The sequence below is a fragment of the Xenopus laevis genome, chromosome 8S (assembly GCF_017654675.1).
Source record: "Xenopus laevis strain J_2021 chromosome 8S, Xenopus_laevis_v10.1, whole genome shotgun sequence".
NCBI classification, from domain to species: Eukaryota; Metazoa; Chordata; class Amphibia; order Anura; family Pipidae; genus Xenopus; species Xenopus laevis.
Genome location: NC_054386.1, coordinates 96217370 through 96232391, shown reverse-complemented (window position 1 = coordinate 96232391; position 15022 = coordinate 96217370). Strand labels below are relative to the sequence as shown.

Genomic DNA, 15022 nt, shown 5'->3' with positions numbered 1-15022 from the left:
ACATGACACGGATAAAAGCTTCTAGTGAATAAGAATAGCTGAACTCACCACCGTCCATTTGTGGCCCCTCGGCCAGCAAGACTTCAGTAACATTTTATTATAATGTGATGTGTGTGGCATGTCAGCTAATTCTTGAACATCAGCAATTGGGAACGTGATCTTAATGAAAGCAAATACACTTCAAGTATCGAGGAAGTCAATTTCCGTTACCCCTAGTCCCACCAGTTCAAAAAGGACTCATAGTATCTTCATATTCATTTTTTTTTTTTTTTTTTTTTTCAAAGCAATTTTGGGAAAAAACATCCTAAAATGAATTTTTACATGCTACATACAATAGAAAAAAAACAACTTTGACAAATATTTACTTTACATGATCAATCCATCTTACACTATAAATCTTCTTACACAGTTAAGGAAACAATCACCCCCATTAATTTCCCCCTTTAGATATGCAATGTGAGTGATGCCATTGAGTAAAGGTCCTTAGGTTCCAAGACGGTCCTTGTGTGTCCCTATTGATGCAGGGGAACCCTGGATATGGTGTCAAGTTCAAGCTGGTGCTCATTTTAAGGTTCCCTCTGTGGACTGCGTCGATAAGCACAGCAGACTTGCACCCAATAAGTCACATGAGTGGACTGGGTGAGACACCAGAATAAAAATTTGGTGGGGCCCTGCCAGCCCAGACCCACTCCCCTCAGCCGCTTGAGATTGGGTACCACTGTACTCTGGAGGGAGGAAAGGGGGGGCAGAGGGGGTTTGCGGCTGAGGGGGGCCTGTGGGGGTTGTGGCAAACCCAGTGGGCCTGGATCCCCCTCAGTCCGACGCTACCCGTAAATGTCCACATAACACCTGCCACAAGAAATGGTGCAAACCCCACCCTGTCAATTTTGGACAAAAATTTTGAATTGTCAAGAGACACACTGGCAGTTCATTTTGACATATCCAGAACAATTTGGACTGGGCTGGTGGGACACTGGGAAAAAACCTGGTGGGCCCTGCCTCTCATGGGCCCCGCCAGCCCAGACCTGCTCCCTGTTAATGCTGCCCCGAACCTCCTCCTCCTCCTGTCCTTCTCGCTTGGTAAGCATGCACACACGGGGGGACAGGTACGAGCGTCCGCAGGGTATGTGTGCGCACCAGGGGCCCAGAGAGGGATTTGCAGTATAAACGGGGGTCAGAGGGGGGCCCCTAAGACAGCAGCCCCGGGCTCCCCAGTCCGACCCTAATTGGGATGAGCACTGCAACTACAGTAACAGTATTGCAGGAACAAAAACCATGGAGTATTGTGAGTAAAACATGGAAAATTGTGCGCAAAATTGCACTTTCCACATTGAACTTTTGTAAACGATCTCTTAAAGGACCGTTAACATCAAAAATATTTTTTTTTAAAATAAAGTATACATCGAAAAATAAACACCAACACAAATTAAACTTTTAAATTGCAAAGTTTTTGATTTTCTAATCGCGCTTCAGTCTTCTGAAGTTGCCCAATTTTGTCTCACAAGGAAACTTTGGGGATTCCGAGAAGACCAAAGCATGGACAGGTTTTACCACCAGTTATTCACTTTATCGCTGGTGGTAAATAGGAGATTTGCTGCAGGCGACTTATATCCTCGTGGTTCATTACCCTTAAGGGCCAAGCAGAGAATCTCATTGGTGGCCCTTACAGCAAAATCACTTCTCTAAATCCGGTGAAATTGAATATAATAAAGCAGGCAATAGAGATATGGCCGGAGCTTACTAGAATTGACATAAGGACCAGGTGATGTAGGTGCTGCTCAGGCCCCTTATGTCATATAATGATTGACCTGCAGATACACGTTTGAATGATCCCAATTAGGCCTATCACCTGTGTATTCAAATGAGATAACTATCTGCACATTTGAAAATCTCACCATATGAGCAGGTCACGTGCACGGCCAATTAAAACGAGAGTAAAACAAACTAAACCTTAAAGAAGGACACAACCTGCAGGAATTAGCTAATAGTAAATAATATAGAAAACAAAGGCTGCTTGGAATATCACACCCTTTTGTGAGCAGGAAAGTTCTGCCAGAACCAGTGTTTACTGACACCCTTGTGGGGTCACATTACTTTCTGCTGCAGACTTGACAGAGAGAATCTGAACACAACAGTTTGATCCAAGGAATGGACAGACGATGGTAAACACAATAGTGGTCAAAGCAGGCAAAGAGTTAGGGGGTAACAAACAATCAGTCAGGAACAGGCACAAAGTCATTAACGCAATAACTGGATGGCTGCTGGTACAGATGGGGGGCTGTTCCTTTTTGGTTTACCTTATTTTTGTTTGTAAACATTACATATCTATATAAATTAAAAGTTTCATTCAATAATGCGTTTTCTCATATTAAAAAAGCGTAATGGTAAGGTGGGAAATGCTCATATAGGGGGAGGGGGCGCTGATTGGAACCCTTGCCCAGGGTGCCAAACTGCCTTGGCCAGGCTCTGGTAATACCAATGAACCAGCTTGGGTAATGATTACAAGCAGAAATTGGTAACAAAATGAAATCAGGGGGAAACCTCATGGATTCAACATTTACAACACTATTTATAGTAACAAAATACACTGGAGAGCAATGTAAGTTCAATTCTAATGGTTTATTTAAAGATGTACAGCATTACATGTTCTGGACCACCAGGCCATCCCTCCTCTCCCAAACCCCAGTGGTCCTCTCACCACCTTTATCATAGGTGGGTCCTTCCCTCCTCTCCCTAATCCTGGGGTTCCTTCTGACTCCAGTACTTCTCTCCATCTCCATGTTTTGGGGTTGAGTGGAGTAATGTCACAATTCTAGAATCTCTAATGGCTGATCTTTATAATCCAGTCTGGATTCCAGAAGTCTTAGGCAGAGGGTGGTGCTTCCTCTTTAGCAACAGATAAATCCTCTTAATTTTCTTTTCTTTTTTCTTGCCTTTTTTAGTCGAGTTTTGAAAGAGCGGAGGTGGAAATATTTGCCAAGTTTATTTCTCAGGCTTTTCTTTTTGGCCTTATTAGCGTTTGCTTTTTTATGTAGCCCTTGTTTTTTCTTAAAACAAAGAACATTAAAGCGCCTGTGCTGCTTCTTTTCTCTAGCTGGTTCATATATGGACTCATCACTTTCTATAGATTTATATGATGATGTCTCATCGTCTGTGTCATCAGAATCAAGAGAGTTTCTTTTCTTACAGCAAAGAAGAATGTTAAGGCTACAACGCTTTATCTTTTCTCTTGGTGTTGCAGAACTGGACTGATCACTTTCAGCCGTTTCATATGAAGTCTCGTCTTGTTTGTTTTCTGAATCAAGACTGTTGCGTTTCTTACAACAAAGAAGAATAGTGAGAGTACAACGCTTTATCTTTCTTCTTCTCTGTACATATGAGGATATATCACTTTCAGCAGTTTCATATAAGGTCTCTATTGTTATTTCACTGCTTGTACTGTATGTCTCATCACTACTTTCTGAGATTACACTCGCCACCTCATCAATACTTTTCTCACTCTCTTCAGATGTCTCGTACAGAGTTTCCTCTTCTTCTTCTCTCTGACGACCACATTGCCAAAACCGTTTCTTGTGTTTCGCTTTTCTAAATTTCTTTGCTTGTTTAAAGCGGTAGAAATATTTTCCGATTTTTAGGCCAAATCGTTTCTTCTTACCCTTGCCTTCATCTTCTTCATCCTCAGAATCAAAGGTTTTACTTTTCTTGCAGCAAATAAGGAAGTTACGGCCACGTTTCCTCTTTTCTCTTGTTGGTTCAGTTATGGACTCGTCACTTTCCTCGCTTTCATCTGAAGTCTCATCTAGAGTTTTCTCTTTTTCTTTATTTTTCTTCTTTTTCAGTTTTGAACAACGCCAGAAACATTTACGTACGTTGAATCCAAAGCGTTTCTTTTTCTTGCCTTTTTGGTTTTCTTCAAAATCTGAATAAGATTCCAGACTAGACGAGTAATCAGAAACACCTGAGATCTCATCCTCACTTTGATCCAGCCTGTGAAATTCTGTTTGAGTTTCTACACTTTGCCTCTCTTCTTCGGCACGAGTATATTCCTTATTCTTCTTTAGCAACTTTATATTCTTATACACTGAGATACTCAAGGCGCCCAACAGAAAGATGAACAGGCAAAGGAGATGAGTGATAATTGTATCCTGAATAGAATAAGACAGACACAAGGTTAGTTGTTAGAACATCCCATAATACAAAGGAGAGCAACTCATTTATTTTGAGAATATATTTTTAAGGTGCATTTTCTCATATAACATACTATGATATGACATGGTGAGGTTGAACATGAAAAAGTTTCTTAGCAGATACATAGGGAGGGTGAGTTTATTCTGTGCTACAATGTTAGAAAAACCTTTACTTGTTAAACATTACAGCTGCACCTGCTAGTGGGTAATAGAGTCGTTTTAAGGGGATTTGATTTATACCAGAGACCAAACGAACTTACCTCACTGTACTTATTGTTCTGTTTCTCTTCTTGTTCTTTACTGACAGAGTCAATAGGCTCAGACGTGTGTGGCTGCTGCTCTATAGACTCTTGCAGTCTCAGCATTCTTACTTCTAAGTCACTAAATCTGTCATCTAATGTAGAAATCACTCTCAGCAGGTCCTACAATAGAAAAGAGTCAGTTAGAAAGTGGGACACTCACTTATATAGGTATCAGTGATAGCAAAGACACATTATTATCTTCAGAGTATAAATCCTTTAGGGTCAGGACACACACTCAGATTCGGTGGAGAGTAGTCGCCGAGTGACAAATCTCCTCGTCTTCGGGCGACTTATCTCCCCGAACTGCCTTCCACCGGCTAGAATGTAAATCGCAGGCGGAATGGCACTCTGATCGCTTCATTTTCCGAAGGTGCCCAAAGTTTCCTCGTGTGGCAACTTTGGGCGACTTCGGAAAACAAAGCGCTCCGAGTGCCACCCCACCGGCGATTTACATTCTAGCCAGTGGGAGGCAGGTCGGGGAGATTAGTCGCCCGAAGAAAAGGAGATTTGACACTGGGCGACTAATCTCAGATTATATATAATTTATATATCAGATTAAAAATGAATTCTAACATGAAGTTGTTTTTAATAGTTTGACTTACTTCATAGGACTGTTTCTTGGCTGGTTCTGAGTTCAGTTGAAATTCAATCAGGGGATCTTCATTGAGTTCAGATGCTGCTTTTTCCTCTGCATTTATAATATCCCAATCGATGAGCGGATTTTCAAAATATGTGTTTGATGGTTTATCATTATTTAAGTATTTATGCTGAAAAATAAGACAGAATTAATCAGAATACTGGAATATTAATTGGGCAGTTAAGCTCAGACACATAATAACATAATAAAAAATATTTGATGGGAAAAGTCTATGGTCAGTTACATGCAATACAGGAATGCGACCTGTTATCCAGAATGCCTGGGAACTAGGGTTTTCTTTGCATAATTTAGATCTTCATACCTTAAGTCTACTAGAAAATCATGTAAACATTAAATAAACCAAATAGGCAGTTTTTTCTCCCAATAAGGATTAATTATATTTTAATCATTACAGAGAAAATGGAAGCGATGTTTAAAAACTTGGATTTTTTGTATAAAATGGAGTCTATGGGAGATGGGAATTCCGTAATTTGAAGCTTTCTGGATAACAGGTTTCTGGATCCTATACCTGTATTTTAAAGTATTAAAGTAAAGCATTAAGGGGCAGATTTATGAAAGGTCGAAGTGAAAATTTGAATTTAAAAAATTCGAATTTTGAGCTAATTTTTGTGTACTTTGAATAGGGATTAGTCCAAATTCGATTCAAATTTGAAAAAAAATCAAAAATTTGAATTTTGAAAATTATTATGTACTGTCTCTTTAAAAATTCGACTTCGACCATTCACCATCTAAAACCTGCCGAATTGCTGTTTTAGCCTATGGGGGACCTCCTAGAACCTATTTGGAGTCAATTGGTGGACTTTGAAAAATCTAAGTTTTTATGGGGAAAAACGAAGATTCAAATTCAATCGAATGCGCTATTACTTTGATTCCTACGATTCGAATTTGCTGGTAATCCCTCTGAATTCCTCATTTTGAGAAATTGGCCTCTAACAGATTAGCAAGGAAATTCAAATAACACAAAAAATAGGTCAAGCGGGAATATTAGGATGAATAAAATCAACTTAAACTCATAAATGTATCAGCTAAATGTGTAACTAGTTGATGATAAAGTTAGAGAGATGAGTAAGGGACCAGAGAGATTAATAAAAACAAAAGAAACAAAATATGGATACATATTAAGGGAAAATCTATAAACCATAAAAACACACAGACAAATGTCACTTAAGAAATAATATAAATCCAATGGAAAAACAAGAACTTACTGATAAAAGATTTGATAAAATCAGTAGACTGATGATTAGTAACTGCATGGTTGCAGGTCTTCTCCAGTCTGGCAGCTTCCTGCTACAAGCAGCTTTTATACCTTCTTGAGCTCATTGTGATGTAATCGCAAACTGACATTGTGATGTCATACTTAGATAAGAGCTCATTGTGATGTAACCTTTAATGTCATGTGACTGCCATTGTGATGTCATACTTAGGTAAGAGTTCATTGTGATGTAATCTTAAATGTCATGTGACTGCCATTGTGATGTCTTTACTTGTATAGAAAGAGCAGCTGATCCAGTGCATCATATTTTCATCTAGTACAATAAATGGCTGGTATAGTAGTGGCTGGTAATTTGGATCTTTATACATTAAGTCTACTAGAAAATCATATAAACATTAAATAAACCCAATAGGCTGGTCTTGCCTCCAATAAGGATTAATTATATCTTATTTGGGATCAAGTACAAGCGACTGTTTTATTATTACACAGAAAAAGGAAATCATTTTTAAAAATTTGGATTATTCGGATAGAATGGGGTTTCTGGGAGACAAACTTCCTGTAATTCTGAGCTTTCTGGATAACGGGTTTCCGGATAAGGGATCCCATAAATGTACAGGCATGGGATTTGTTATCCAGATACCTGTTATCCAGAAAGCTCTTAATTACGGAAAGGCTGTCTCCCATAAACTCCATTATTATCAAATCATTTTCTCTGTAATAATAAAACAGTAGCTTGTACTTGATCCCAACTAAGATATAATTAATCCTTATTGGAAGCAAAACCAGCCTATTGGGTTTATTTAATATTTATATAATTTTCTAGTAGGGTTAAGTTATGGAGATCCAAATTACGGAAAGATCTGTTATCCGGAAAACCCTGAGCATTCTGGATATCCATAGCTGTATAGTGATATGCACTTAATTAGAATAACACAGTGCCACATACATATAATGAATAATTCAGGTATTCATTGCACAACTGGAATATGGGAGGAGACACAACGCTGATTCTAATAAAAGCACCGCCTGAGACGGATCCTGCAATGCCGCCCCCCCCCCCCTCGCAGGCTTAGCTTTCGGGAGGGGAGGCAGGAACACTAATGCGGAGAGCGCAATTGCGCTCTCTCGCAATAGTAAAGCCGAATTTTGGGTTTAAAAAACCGAAATTCAGCTCTTAAATGTAACAGGAGCGGCTTTTTGCTGCCTAAGGCGAGTTGAGAAACTCATTGGCGGCGTGCCCCTGAGAAGACATATAAGAAAATCTATTGAACAGGTTTAGAACTTCTATTGGGTAAAGAGTGCACTCGCCCATTGATTTGGTCCTCTTCCAACAGGACTCCAGAAAGCTCCTAATTACAGAAAGGCCATCTCCCATAGACTCCATGTTATCCAAATAATCCAAATTTATAAAAAATTATTCCCTTTTCGATTTTCACTGCTTCAGTCTTCTGAAGTCACCCAAAGTCGTCTCACGAGGAAACTTTGGGGACTCCCAAAAGAAGACCAAAGCATGGACAGGTTTTACCACCAGTTATTCACTTTATCGCTGGTGGTAAAGCATTTGGAGGAGATTTGCTGCAGGCGATTTATATCCTCGTGGTTCATTACCCTTAAGGGCCAAGCAGAGAATCTCATTGGTGGACCCGTACAGCAAAATCACTTCTCTAAATCTGGTGAAATTGAATATAATAAAGCAGGCAATAGAGATATGGCCGGAGCTTACTAGAATTGACATAAGGACCAAGTGATGTAGGTGCTGCTCAGGCTCCTTATGTCATATAATGATTGACCTGCAGATAAACATTTGAATGAACCCAATTAGGCCTATCACCTGTGTATCCAAATGAGATAACTATCTGCACATTTGAAAATCTCACCATATGAGCAGATCACGTGCACGGCCAATTAAAACAAGAGTAAAACAAACTTAGCCATCAGAGAAATGCCTGTCACTGCCCAGGCTGCCTGACAATGAAGTGAGCAACCCATAGAGACTACCCATTAGCAGTGCTGCCGGGCAGATTTCAGCCCTCAAAACAACTGGGCAATTGGCCTAAGGGCTTATAAGTTGTGTTAACAGTAGGCCTAGGATGTTGTCTGAATGCTCTGTTATAAAGATAGCTCGAATCCTAGCCATCAAGCATGACACAACTGACATAACTGACATAACTGACATAGCAATTCTAAAGTAGATCCAATACTCGGTTTTATTTTCTGATCATATATTTTCTTTCTGCAAATGATCTGGAACGGGCGCTCTTTTTTAAATGTACTACATGTGGATTGATAACAGGAACAGACTTTACTGCAGGTCCAGAAAAGAACAAAAAATGGTTTCTGAAAAGGAAAAAAAACAATATTACCAGCTCTGCCTTTAAAACTCCATTCAGAAGGGTCGCTGAAGCACACGACAAGGTTCAACAAAAACATCTAGTCCACCACAAATCTCTGTGACATGTCATGCCCATATAGTCACATCTGTAGGGCAAATTTCCCAGGGAAAGTGGATGGGAGCGTCTTCCCTTTGGGTTCCCAGCCTTGGGAAGTAAAGCAGAGACCTGCTATTCTCTTCATACAATTAAGGCAATAGCCCCTTCAACAAATAGCTTGCAAAGTGGATATTGTAGGTCATTAGCTGGCAGCCATTGTCTTCTCTCCTCCTGGTTAATGGTTTGTTAACCATAAACGTGGGCCATGGCTGTGTCTGTACAAAATAGCCTAATTACAACGACAGCTTCTGACTTGATATATTGACACAGCCGTATAGAGTGAGGTCTTCACAAAATGTTCTCATGCTGGTGGGACTTTGAAGCAGAGGAACATCTGAAGAGCCCCAGTGACTTAGGGGAAATGGTCCTGTCAGAGGTGATTTAATGCCCCAAGATACTTCTGTGGTCACTTTCATATAAAATTAAAGTCTTCTAAGAATTAAATGTTCACGTGGAGTGTGCAACTGGCTTGTCCTACTATTAAGGCCTTACTTTCTTCAGTCAAGACCAGTAATTAAGGGTAATGGGTATTATCTGCCCTTTAAAGATTTTATGGAACCATTATAAAAGCTGTATTTATAAGTTGCCTTTTATTTATTCCTGCTTACAAAAGAAAATACTAAAACCCTTTAAATCTGGAACTAGAACTGGAAATAACGAAGATAATTGGCAATCACCTTATTCCACGTAGAGAGTTCATCAACATATTCAGTAGGCAGATTATAATAATAAAATAATAATAAATAATAATAAATAATAATAAAATAATAATAAATATAATAAAATGATGCTGTCATGCTAAATAGACAGGGCGCAGGGGGGTCAGAAGCACCACTTTTGGCATCTGATTGGGTTACACTGTTGGAGGACTGTTAGGTTATACTGAGGAGCCTGCTTGAAATCAGAGAATCAGACCCCAGTTAACATAACAAGTTACATATAAAACTGCTGAACATTGGTTTTAGTTGCCTCAATAAGTATTTGTAACTCTTAGGCCAAGGTTATACCTGGTGTACACTTACTCCCTCACAGGAGGTAGTCACCACCCATCTGTACCAATAGGGAATAAATCCTGCCAATGTATCCAGGTTACAGGTACCAGGACCTTCTAACCAAAAAACAAGAGATTCCCCAAATCAGTAGGGGAGTTAACCCTGTGGGTCCCTACCAGGGGCGTAACTACAGAGATAGCAGACCCTGTGACTGCAGGGGGAGGGTCAGGAGGTATAGGGGCCCAAAGGAGGTCCAAATAATGAGCAATTTCAACATCTATTAGTTAAACAGAAGAAACTCTAGATATGTTGAGGACTTAAAATTAATTTGCTGTGGGTAGGTCCACAATGGCCTGGGCCTAGGGTGGCAAAATTTTCAGGACAGCATGCTGCCCAGCCGCATCCTAAAGTGCATGGGGAACGCAGAGTTCCCCAGCGCTATGACACATGTGAGTGCGAGCTCTTGCGGAGGGAGGAATGGTACAGATATCGCCTGAGGCTTTATGTTGCCCTGAGAAATCCGGCACTGGCTGTGGGGCCACTGGTCCATACACAATCTTACAACAGTCTCTTTGCTCTAAAGCAATTGTACAAGTACAGCTGTCCATAGCAGCCAATCAGCAATTAAGTTTGCTTAGCCTATTGTCGGTTATAAAATGAAAGCGTAGATGTGGCTTGTGGCCATGAGCAACTGCCCTGGGTGCAGTGTAGCACCTAATTTAGAAAAACAGCATTAACATAATGTCAAAATGTTGTGGTTTGAATTATGTTTAGATCATTACAATTGCAGCCATACAGCAGGACAGGAGTGTTACTTTGCAGTATGGAAGAAGGAAGGAGTTATATAACCTGTCTATGTCGGAACATTTACGCATGTCAATATAAATCCAAAATCTGGGCAATCTTGTACCAATATTCTAATATTTGCATCCAAATTGTATGGCCCATCAGAATTCAGGCACAATAAACTAAGTCAAAGTCACAGGGGAACCCTATACTCAGCACCTACCTTTAACCACTCATTCTACCTACATCATCATGTGAAATCCTGGGCAGAACTATGGTGGAACAGGTGTGGCTGTGGGCAGGAAAGAAGGAGCAAAGATGCACCCAGAGAACTTTGGATCTAGGTTGGCATGTCTGTGTCAGGGCCCGAAGGCGCTGTTGGAGATTTGCGGACCAAGGAGGAAGCTTAGAGTTCAATACAGTTCGCGGTATCAGAAGGGTTAGGCAAAAGAGTAAACAAAGTCCAGGCAAGGGGGTCAATCCAGGCAGCAAGGTTCGTAATCCAATAAACAGGCCAAGGTCAGTAACAAGAATCAAAGTATTTAGCAAAGATCACACCCAGGAACTCACAAAGATGAACCTATATTTGGGCAAGGTCTAAAATGTTCTGGCACCTTAAATAGGGCAGTTTTCACGCTGCCGTCCTGACACTGCGTCCATTCTGACGCGCTGGGGTCAAGACATTGTGCACGTATGACGCGCTGGCGTCAGAACATGCCACGAGGGAATCCTGGAGTTCGACATCTTGCCGAAGGGAACCAGAACAGCCATCTTTCCTACGAGGACCAGAGCAGTGAGTATTCCTTACACTCTGGGCCTCCATATGGACACGTATACTTTGCACATTGAAGGATCCAATTTTGCACTAGCATTGACCCATTAATTGTACCTCGCAGAGGGTGCAAAATTCTACAAAGTGGGGTGCAGGAATCTTGGGGTAACACTATACTGTGAGTAAATCAACACTGAATAGTTCTTGTGTTTGCACAGGTCAGTTTTTGGAATATCTACCAAATCAACCCATTGGCTGGGTACTGTACAAAATAGTTTCAATAAAAACAGCCCAGAAATGGTTATTTGTACAGCAAGTCGCAAGTGCAATACATGATAATATATGATAACAGTCCGTCACTGAGGGAACGTCCAACTGAAACAAGTCACCCTAATAGAATGGTGTAAAATAACCTTCTCTGCATCTAAAGGTGGCCATACATGTAGAGAACCAATTATTTGGTGAGGTCGACCAATGAGCAGATCTCTCCTTGATATGCCACCTGGTGGTGGGTGATATTAGGCTGATCCGATTATGGACTCTAGGGCCCAACGATTGGATCACAACATTAAATAAAGGCTGTCAGACCAAGGACAGCATCACCAAACTGATGTTAAAGTCGCAAGTGGCAATGAAAGATAATATATGGCACCATTTTGTCATTGAGGAAACCAACAGGGTTTTTAAACCTGCCCCATCGACAGCCGGCCAAGTTTCGGACAGATATCGATCAGGGAATCTCATCAGAGGGCCCCATACACAGCCCAAATATATGCTATTGGCAGATTATATTTGCCTGTGTAGGACTACCTTAAGTTATCAATATGCAAGTATGGAGGCCAATTCCGATGAACCTGCTTGCATACTGAATAGGTACGTATAATCAGAGGCCAAAAAACCCAAGATCTAAAGACCAGAAGCAATGTTTTTTCCCAGATGAAAGAAGGATTTTTTTCTTTGAAGTACAGGCTGAATCCAGGCTTTGAGCAGTTTACTCCTCTGAGATTTGGAATTGGATCAAAGTCCCCTTTATATAATTCTGAATCTCTAGAGTCCTGTTCTCTTCAACAGTTTTTTTCCTGATTTTGCAGCAATTTCCCTTTTTTATACTAGACTATATGTAAATTGATCTGTTCGAGACAATAAGCAGTGTCTATAACTACAAAACTGAATGATAACAGCGCAGTTTATTCCATTTACATTCGGAATAAAGAAGATTTTATAAGTAGAAAATGGAATTAAAGTAAGAGGGCTCATTTATGTTGGCAAGGTGCAAGCACTAGGCATGTTGATGATTACAATATTGCACCCATAACCATGCCAGTTAGGGTTGCCACCTTTATTAAAAAAATTTACCGGCCAGTGGGGGGCGGGTACCAAAAGGGGGCGGTCTGTTATGCTAAAAGAGGGTGGAGCTATGTGACGTGATGCAAAGGGGGCTGAGCAACATCGCACAGCGCTGGAAAAAAGGTAAGTTCTTTGCAATCTTTGCGAATTGGGGGCAGGCCAGGGGCTTTTTTTAAAGGGTATTACAAATTACCGGCAATTGTATTGCATTAGAGTTGCCGGTTAAATACCGGCCGGCAACTCTAATGCCAGTGGAACCTGCCAGTGGAACCTGCCATTGCTGCAGAGCAGATGCCGGCACTCTTGTGTTCCATTTTGTGCCCTTGTCCCAGTTGCACCTTTGGTAATGCAAGGTGCAAATAAGCCCTGTTAATGCCCACCTTAAACAGAGGTCCCTCTGCTGTTTTGCACCCAGAGGTACTGGCTTGGTAAGTTATTAATAGGGGAAGGTGGAACATGCCATCAGCCCAAGACACCATTGGCCTATGGATGCAAACCAAGACCAACAATTGTGCATGGGGTCTCTGTATGATGCAATCATTGGCCCACGGGTCAATTATTTGTATTATCCTGATTTGGCCTACATATTAGGTGGCCTCTTCGGGGCAAGATAAACAACAAGCCTGCTGCAGAAGAAAAAAAAATGTAATTTCCAAAAAAAAAAATTCTCATTCATACCCCAATTATACAGCGATCTGGAGCAGTGTTTTTACTGGTATGCTGTAAAAAGGACAATTATACACTTGCTGGGAATAAATCTGTTGTGTTCCCCAGTCCAAAACCCTGGCCTGACGGGCAATCGTCTCAGACTCTATCGGAAAGTCTTTCATTGCTCTGATTACCATAGTGCAGGCTCTGTAGGTGCTTAAGGATCTTCATAAATTTTGGGCATGTCATAACATCACAGAGCACTTAAGCATGTAATCTTGTTAATGAGGGTCACCGACATTTTCTAATATAGTCCCGGAATTCTTCCCTCAATGTTAACTCTTGCGGTTTTTAATGTTTGGGAACTGGAGGGTGATTTGTTGCCTATTATTCGACCCCTTCGCCCATACGGGAGAGAAATGACTAAAAGCGCTCTGAAAGTTCAACTTTCTAGAACACCCTTTAAGAGAAAAAGAGGCATCGTATTCTGTTAATACAAGTATAGGAGATCCTCTGCACTCAAGCCATTACCAATATATTAAGGACATTGAGATATTTTGTGCATTCCCTTTAAACAAAACAGGGGTTGTTTGTCAATACATTGAAGATGTCAACTTGAGCTGGTCTCCTACCTGCCTAGTCCATAGGTAGGAGCTGCAGTTCACAGCTGTGGGCACAAGTTTCCTTCCTTTCAAGGGACTTACATCAATAATTACTGCAATATATTCCTAAAAGCTGCTAGAGATGATAGTAGGACAGTAACATCGGCTTTAGAGTAGAGTAGTTTAGGGGAAGGCCGACAGATAGATATTTTAGAATGTAGCTAGCAACTTCAAAGCTTTTTATTTTAGCACAAAATATTAAAGATCCTTTATGAGTCCAATATACAGACCCTATGGTTTTGGTTTGCATTAGTATTTATCTGAAGAAGACACTGAGGTCCTTACTTGACTTGCAGTTTCAGTTTTGACTCTCTGACCACCACCTTTCTGATCTTCTGCCCCAGCCAGCGGGGAATATTTAGCAAAGAGGTATAACATGCTCCTGGTCACCGTAGGGTTCATTCTTCTTCTGGCTTCTATCTTAAGTTTAGATTTTGTTGCTTATGCCATTTTGGAGGGAAGTGCTCCTTATTGGCCCATGAATAGTGTGACCATTTCCTGCCTGTAGTTTATATAATGGGAGGGTGGCCACATGCCTATTGGTCTCTCTAGACTATATCTATGATCAGAGGTAGATGTGCTTGGGATCCTTGTATCAATTTGAGCCCAAAGGAAACCCAAGTCTTAGAGAAGTGGGGGGGGCAGGGACCCCGAGAATGAGGACCAGATACTGATAGAATTGCATTCTGCAACAGTACATTCCAGAGGTTTAAGAGAGCCAGATCTACTGAGGAAAAGCAGTTATATGCTCCACCAAGGAGAACCAGTGAGATTAGCAATTTCCACCATGGTAGAGACTCTAGTGTAGTAGGACTCAGTCTGTGTGGTATTGCTTCATCCATTATTGTGCAAAGGAAGAACTTCATATGTTTTCAATAGACAAAAAGCTCATAGTGAAGAACCACCGGTACCCTTTAATTTGTTTAAGACAACATTTAGGTTGGAGTTCAGCTACACCGTCCTTCT

General features: G+C 40.8%; 1 protein-coding gene across 1 annotated transcript; it reads right to left on the bottom strand.

The window, feature by feature from the left end:
* Positions 1-2579: 2579 nt before the first annotated feature.
* Positions 2580-6479, bottom strand: LOC121397566. The gene is made up of 4 exons (XM_041574450.1): positions 6353-6479; positions 5092-5256; positions 4448-4609; positions 2580-4145 (listed from the first exon to the last, which is right to left on the bottom strand). Exons 1-4 carry the CDS (start codon positions 6398-6400, stop codon positions 2889-2891), a joined length of 1632 nt encoding a protein of 543 aa, XP_041430384.1. The 5' UTR covers positions 6401-6479; the 3' UTR covers positions 2580-2888.
* Between the last annotated feature and the right edge of the window lie 8543 nt (positions 6480-15022).